Here is an 8,422-nt window from a genome sequence, read left to right as displayed (position 1 = left end):
GAAAAATCACTTTCAGTTCTTGAGAAATAAATTTTTGAAATGATCGAAAATTTTTTCGAATTTTGCAATTCTCGCCGATTAAGTTTTAAAAAGTCGTATAAAATCCATTTCTTGTAATATGAATATGAAAATTTCCAAAACTGTCAATAAGAGTGTCTTCTTTCCAATGAACCAACCCGTTTCGAAAAATAACTTTTAGTTTTTGAGAAATCAATATTCGAAGTTTTGATAAAATTTTCGATGTTGCAATTTTCATCGATAATTTTCAAAATTCGCTATAAAATTAATTTCTTGAAGAATTCTTGTGGAAATATCACCAATTATTAATTAAAGTATCCTCTTTTTAATGCAACAAGTCGTTTTGAAAAATCACTTTCAGTTCTTGAGAAACAAATTTTTGAAATGATCGACAATTTTTTCGAATTTTACAATTTTCGCCGATTAAGTTATAAACATTCGTATAAAATCCATTTCTTGGAATATGAGTATGAAACGTTTCAGAAAGTGTTAATAAGAGTGTCCTCTTTCCAATGAACCAACCCGTTTTGAAAAATAACTTTTAGTTTTTGAGAAAACAATATTTGAAGTTTTGATAAAATTTTCAATGTTGCAATTTTCATCGATAATTTTCAAAATTCGCTATAAAATTAATCTCTTGAAGGATCCTTGTGAAAATATCACCAATTATTAATTAAAGTATCCTCTTTTTAATGCAAAAAGCCGTTTTGAAAAATCACTTTCAGTTCTTCAGAAAAAATTTTTGAAATGATCGACAATTTTTTCGAATTTTGCAATTTTCGCCGATTAAGTTCTAAAAATTCGTATAAAATCCATTTCTTGGAATATGAGTATGAAACATTTCAGAAAGTGTTAATGAGAGTGTCCTCTTTCCAATGAACCAACTCGTTTTGAAAAATAACTTTTAGTTTTTGAGAAAACAGTATTTGAAGTTTTGATAAAATTTTCGAAGTTGCAATTTTCATCGATAATTTTCAAAATTCGCTGTAAAATTAATTTCTTGAAGGATCCTTGTGGAAATATCACCAATTATTAATTAAAGTATCCTCTTTTTAATACAACAAGCCGTTTTGAAAAAGCGCTTTTGGTACTTGAGAAATAAATTTTTGAAATGATCGACAATTTCTTCAAATTTTGCAATTTTCGCCAGTTAAGTTTTAAAAATTCGTATTAAATCCATTCCTTGGAGTATGAGTATGAAAATGTCCCAAAGTGTTAATAAAAGTGTCCTCTTTCCAACGAACCAACCGGTTTTGAAAAATAACTTTTAGTTTTTGAGAAAACAATATTTGAAGTTTTGATAAAATTTTCAATGTTTCAATTTTCATCGATAATTTTCAAAATTCGCTATAAAATTAATTTCTTGAAGGATCCTTGTGGAAATATCACCAATTATTAATTAAAGTATCCTCTTTTTAATGCAAAAAGCCGTTTTGAAAAATCACTTTCAGTTCTTGAGAAATAAATTTTTGAAATGATCGAAAATTTTTTCGAATTTTACAATTTTCGCCGATTAAGTTTTAAAAATTCGTATAAAATCCATTTCTTGGAATATGAATATGAAAATTTCCAAAGCTGTCAATAAGAGTGTCTTCTTTCCAATGAACCAACCCGTTTTGAAAAATAACTTTTAGTTTTTGAGAAATCAATATTTGAAGTTTTGATAAAATTTTCGATGTTGCAATTTTCATCGATAATTTTCAAAATTCGCTATAAAATTAATCTCTCGAAGGATCCTTGTGGAAATATCACCAATTATTAATTAAAGTATCCTCTTTTTAATGCAAAAAGCCGTTTTGAAAGATCGCTTTTAGTACTTGAGAAATAAATTTTTGAAATGATCGCAAATTTTTTCGAATTTTACAATTTTCGCCTATTAAGTTATAAAAATTCGTATAAAATCCATTTCTTGGAATATGAATATGAAATGTTCCACAAGTGTCTTCTTTCCAATGAACCAATCCGTTTTGAAGAATAACTTTTAGTTTTTGAGAAAACAATAAAAGTATATAAAGTATCCTCAGTTAGTTAAATCATCACAAAAAGGTGCATTTTGTATCTTGGATCCAAATAAGTTGACATATCTTATCAATTTTCTTATTAATTTCATTTTTATTCAAATATCGCAATAATGTGGCAATGTAAGGTATCACTTCAGAAATTATAACCATAATGGCCGGATAGATATAACCGGATATCCATAGTAATTTCCATTTAGCAATAGATCTCCAAAGTTCTCAGATAAAATCTTCTTTGTGACCAACTTTTCCACTTGAATATATCTGCCCAGAATGTATTTCTTTTGCAATCTATTTTGCACAATTTTAAATTAAATTAGGGATACGTTCACAGTGAACAGGATCAATTCGCCACATTTTTTGCTACACCAGCACATCCAAATCCATGTAACAAGTGATTTTGGTTCTATAAGTCTAGAAGATGTCAATCGTTTCTGATATATTCTTTGAAGTATTTTAATCCGCCGATTATTCGCCGTGTAAATGATTTGAAAATTAATGTCCGTCACATTCCGAGTACCTTATAGATGGCACATAATTCATCAACAGTGTTTATGGTATCCTTGTTGGAATTATAAAAAGTAATAATTTTGACCTTGGTCTTATCTCCTGTTGATAAATGCGAATATTTTGTATCCTTTGTTTGGCTTATTTGGAATATACTGCTTGAAAACATACCTTTCCCAAAATCACTCAAGCTTCACATTGATGGCTTTATATTAGCTGATTCTGTAAACATTCGTACAATTGTTGACAAATGTTGTAAAGATGTCTCTTATGGGTGAACCTTTTTAGGCAACTTTTTCTCATTTCAGGTATCCAAGTCATCAAATTGAAGATATCTAATTAAGAAGGGCAGCCTTTGTCAAGACATTGTCAAACAAAACATCTCAATTCCAATCCTGTCTTTGAACCACAATTCAACAGTGTTAATAAAATTATTTTTTTTTAATTATTTTCAATCAAGTCTCCTCGCTGTCACCACTACCCTCATCCATCTCCCCAAGCACCTGCCACCAGTCCATCAACTCGTTGCACTTCACCAGCAGATGGTGTAAAGACTCCCAGTATCTATCCTCATCCTCCACCCAGTATCTATTGGCCTTCTCTTCATTGGTATATCTAAACCTGACCACCAACCTCTTCTTCTCTTTCCTTCTTAGTACATGATACTTAAATTAAATTAAAAATTTATAAGCACTCTGCAAAAGAACCTATTGAAGATTTTATACCCATACATGATAAAATTAAAAATCCTTATGAGTTACCTTCTAATTCTTCTTTGGTCTCACTAACCCGTTGAGTCTGTTGTTCCTGATAAGTTGTGCCACTGAAATATCTCCTGGCAGCTGCTTCTCCATATCTTTGGTGGTCTGCCTGGTGGTTTCGTTCTGAGCGAATTATTTATAAGCAGAATTTTCGGCGTTCTACAGACGTAATTGTGCATAACAACATAATTTCTTGCGCAGTCTTCACCATTATAGAATGTGCTGAACCTCGCATTGCTCACTAATGGCAGAGTTCTTAATTATGTTCCATCTGGTTTTTCCTAAAATTGTTATCACGGTCTTTATTTCTGCTACTCTTAACATGGTCTTAATTTTTTTTATATCTTCGCGTATTTCAATATCGTGTAATTATTGTGCGATTCCAGTCTTGTATGTAGTATTTTCGGGCTAAAATACTGAAATTGCGGACGTTATGCCGATCTGACTTCTCAGGTCTTTTGCAGTATCATGAGTGCTTGAAATATGGACACCCAAATAATGTTCAATTCAATGACTTTCAGCTTATATCTTCATGGCTTTGTTGCTACAACAATGCATTTAGTTCGCAGCGTCGTCAAAGTAGGAATTGTAATACTGCTATGAAGTTCTGTGCCTCCACTTTTTTGGCAATTTATTAGGTATGTTGTCGGTTCTGGGAAAATTCCTGCTTCTCAGTTTTCCAAGTTTTTTATGGACTTCTTCTATCTTTATGGATTTCAGGTTCATACAGTCATAGTCCATACCGTTGATTGTTTTTATTCCATTAATCTCTTTTTATAGCTATCTTATTCTGGAGTTTTTTCAGTTACTTCTGCCAGATTCCTAACATCTTCACAAAACCAGGAGTTAGTGTTTTCGGATTAAATTACCTTTTCTCTTTACCAATGGCTGTAAATCATTTGGCATGTTAAAGTTGTTTTTAAATTACTGGATTTTGAAGAAATTTGAAAGAAACTAATGTTCATACGACTTATTAGTTCGGTGCTATATATATATGATATCTGAATGTTTACGGAATTATGGTACATCTGTATAGGAAGGCTAAAAAATAACCAATTAAATTGCCCTGTAAACCGAGAAAACGAATTTTTCTTAGAAAATCGAACACATGTTGGACGCGAGCCAAAAAAGCTTTTCGTACTTCAAATGATGGCATAAATATAAACAAAACTTTCACTTGAAATGCTCAATAAATGAAGATGTGTATCGTACTAATTGAATTTTGAGCAATCTTATAGGTGCGAAGGTTGTGTTCGTCGTTGTGGTAATTACAATAAAGCACTTTTTTTGCATCATCTTTAGTTCACCCAGTGTGAAATATCTGTTTGTGGAAAATCTTCCGTTAAGATATAGCCAAACAAAAAAATTTAACGAGGGCTATAATCCTTTAGAGATGATATGTATCTGTATATGTATAATATATCTTTTCTAAGCAACTAAATAAATTAAGGAATACTTAGTACATAACACTGTGGACTGTAGTTTCTAAGAAAGAAAGCGTTTTCATGAGACAAGAGGATTCCGCATGACCAAGTTGTGTTTAAACTTTACCATTTACAGCATAAAGCCAAAAGTCGAAAAGACCCCTCACTTTAGAGATCGATATCTTTGTAAAGTTTGTTGTAATTACTGTATATTTCTATGTAACATATGGGAATTTGAAATTTGCGACTCCGCAGTGTCCTTTTTATGTGATCCAGACTGGACGTCGCGTCTTTATTTCTTTATGTAGATAAAATAAAGGCGCGACGTCCAGTCTGGAACACACACCAGCACCTTCTTTTCAAATTGGACGAAAAGTTTAAGTTGATCAACCAATAGACATTACTTACAAAGTGTAACCCTTAGTATAACTCAGTAATTTCATCGATGACTGAGAAATGCAGATGCGAAGAACATAGTGATAACATAAAAACCTTTAAAATTTAAATAAATGATAAATCTCACAGTTGCACTACAATAACCTATTCTTACTTGAACCTAAGTAAAAATAGAGATAAGAACTTTCTAAGATTCAAAGTTTAACACCCTGTATATACAGTCAGTTCCCAGTTGTTCAAAAAGTTTTATTGTTTGTTTCAGAACGAGTGAAATGCATCATCAATCAAGTAAATAACTTTTTAAAATCTTCCATACAAAATTTCCATACAATAACCACCGAAAAATAATTTACATACGATCATAAAACTGATTCATTCAGATTTAACTCGTATCATTTTTATTTTATTCCAAGAAAATATACTTCTACCGTTTCATTGAAAATCTGAATCGCTGTCGATAAAATGTAACTACAGTTTGGAAATGTGCCAAATGTTCTTTCACAGTTAAACGACATTCTAGCAAAGTCGATTAAAAAACGAGGATGATGACTCGCGTTCCAAAGACGCAAGTTTAAATATACAATTCGAAAGATAGATTGCTGTAATTTATTTTTAGGTAAAGTACTTGATCGAAACGAGCGACATCTGTTTTTTGTTATTTGAAGATTATTCAAAATTTTTTTACAAATAGAAAACTGTAATTTATTAAAAAAAAATCATTTTGTTGTTGTTTCTATATTTAAAGTCACAATACGCGCTTTAAACTGTATACTTGGCATGTTTATTATAAGCGAATATTTACTGGTCGTAAGAAGTGTACTTTATGAGACTTTCTTGATTATTTTTAGCGAAATAAGAGAAAAAGGGAAGTTGATATACAATGTAGATTAAAAATTAAAAATAAGCGAAAATTTTTCAGTTTTAAATTTAATTTATTATAACATTTATTTATTAAAAAAACAATAATGAAGTGATTTAAGTAAAAAGGAACATTTTTCGCGAAACAATAAATTAATACTTTACAATAATAATTTTATTCAATTAATTTTTTAATTATTACGCAATTTATTAAAAATTAAAACTAAAAAAAATCTTAAACCATACATTTTTTTTTAACTTATTTTCTTTTTAAGTCACAAGAACACATTTATGCAAATTAATTAATTTGAACATTATCATCACAAAACGAGGCGACACCGACTCTTATACTGATAAATATATAATCAATAAAAAAATAGTCTATAATTTTTTTTATTGAATATACTTTTTGGATTAATTTTTGCGTATATTTAATTTTGTGCTGAAGTTTCATTTTTTAAAAAATCAAAATCTTCGATTATTATCCTCGGATGTAAAGGGCCAGCAGCTTCTCCGTGATAAGTCACATATTTAATGGCTTTCCCCATTTTACCTTCTTTAGGAATTGGGGCATCTTGTTGCGTTTCATTATCTCTACTTAAATCTTTATTTTCTTTCTTATTTTTCCTCTTTCTCCCTTTCCCTTTCCTTCGTAATCCTTTATTTTTTCTTGGTTTAGGGGAATAAGCCGATGATGTTTTCCCAATGAAATCGGTATTCTTAAATTTGTCGTTTAATTCGAAATTTGTTGGAATATCGTTATGGGCAACTTCTGGTATAACTTCGTTTAAGCTTTTATCGTATTTTGTTGAGTTTGAATTTTCGTAATTCGTTAAAATGTTGGTTTTCTTTAAACGCGTTTGACAAATGAAATGTTTTTTTTCAAGACAACTTTTAGAATTCCATCGATAATAATATTTTGGATCTAAAATAATACATTGCCAAGCGTTTGTGTCTTGGGGTGTATTCTCAAAACCGGTGTAATTTAATAATTTTCCTGATTCTGCCCATTGCCATTTCTTTTTTTCCCAATTGTATCGTGCACCAATCCAACGCTCAACATGTTCTAAAATAAAAATAAATACAGTAAAATTTCGATATAACGGACAAAATATTATTAAATCATATTATTAATATTATTAAATATAAATGTTAGCGCTCATAGATGGAATCCAACTCGGGTTTTCCCCAAAGTTGCTCTATTCCATGTTCATAAACTCAGGGTTGGAGAAAACGTTTAATCCATAATCAATTTGCACCATTTGGGTCCATGCTGCTTGGATAACTTGTGACATCTTCCAATATTGGTTTCATAAGAAGTTCATTCCCGCAGTAAATTCGTAATTAAAGTATTTGAAGAAGGAAAAGTTTCTTCAAAAGGCAAAAGGAAATTTCTTTGTTCTTTTCTTTCCAAGTAATGTTACATCAATTACACAACCAATGGATCAAGGTGTCAATGAGACAATGAAACGAATTTACCGGAAAGAATTAATGCTGAATTTGTTGGATGAAGTTGACCTGATGAAGTTTTGAAAAATCATTGACGATCAAAGATGCAATTTTGACAATGGCAAAAACATTTTACTGTATAATGACACTGGAGGAAGATGAAAGCATTGTCTTAGCATCTGGTGAGGAAGAAAGAACTAAATTTGAAGTAATTGCATTAGTACAAAACGCCAATGAGTTCAAGGGAATCGATGATGAGATCAAAAAATGCTTCTTTTAACAACGAGGATATAGTTGAAGAAGTTTTGGGTCAACTTAGTACAACGCAGTCTTATTCATTCGAAAATGAGAGACGAAGAAATTGGTAAAATGGTATTAGTGAAGCGAGTAAGGAATCAGGAGGCTGAAGAAGCTAGGAATGTTCTACTAGACTATTTTGAGCAGCAAAATCTGATTAGATATGTCAACTTATTTGGATCCAAGATACAAAATGAACCTTTTTGGTACTGATTTAAATTGCAACATCGAAAATTTGATCAAAACTTTTCTCAAAAACTAAACGCTATTTTTCAAAACGGGTTGGTTCATTGGGAAGAGGACAGCTTTATTAACACATTGGGAAATTATCATACTCATACTCCAAGAAATGGATTTTATATGAATTTTTAAAACTTAATCGGCGTAAATTCAAAAATTCGAAAAAATTTTCGATCATTTCAAAAATTTATTTCTCAAGAACTAAAAGTAATTTTTGAAAACGGCTTGTTGCATTAAAAAGAGGATACTTTAATGCATAATTGGTGATATTTCCACAAGGATCCTTCAAGAAATTAATTTTATAGCAAATTTTGAAAATTATCGATGAAAATTGCAACATCGAAAATTTTATCAAAACTTCAAATAATGTTTTCTCAAAAACTAAAAGTTATTTTTCAAAACGGGTTGGTTCATTGGAAAGAGGACAGCTTTATTAACACTTTGGGAAATTTTC

The 8,422-nt window shown here is 30.4% G+C and overlaps 1 protein-coding gene across 2 annotated transcripts in view; it reads right to left on the bottom strand.

The window, feature by feature from the left end:
* Window positions 1–6,035: 6,035 nt before the first annotated feature.
* LOC111420194 (uncharacterized) overlaps window positions 6,036–8,422 on the bottom strand; it is a 135,855-nt gene continuing 133,468 nt past the window's right edge. For both annotated transcript variants that reach the window (XM_071196953.1, XM_023053124.2), the window contains exon 4: window positions 6,036–7,048. In XM_071196953.1, coding sequence (XP_071053054.1) covers window positions 6,414–7,048 — 635 coding nt within the window. In that variant the 3' untranslated portion in view covers window positions 6,036–6,413. The remainder of the gene's footprint in view (window positions 7,049–8,422) is intronic.

This window comes from Onthophagus taurus, chromosome 6, assembly GCF_036711975.1.
Source record: "Onthophagus taurus isolate NC chromosome 6, IU_Otau_3.0, whole genome shotgun sequence".
NCBI lineage: Eukaryota > Metazoa > Arthropoda > Insecta > Coleoptera > Scarabaeidae > Onthophagus > Onthophagus taurus.
Note: the sequence above shows the minus strand (reverse complement) of the source record. Positions and strands in the feature narration are given on the sequence as shown.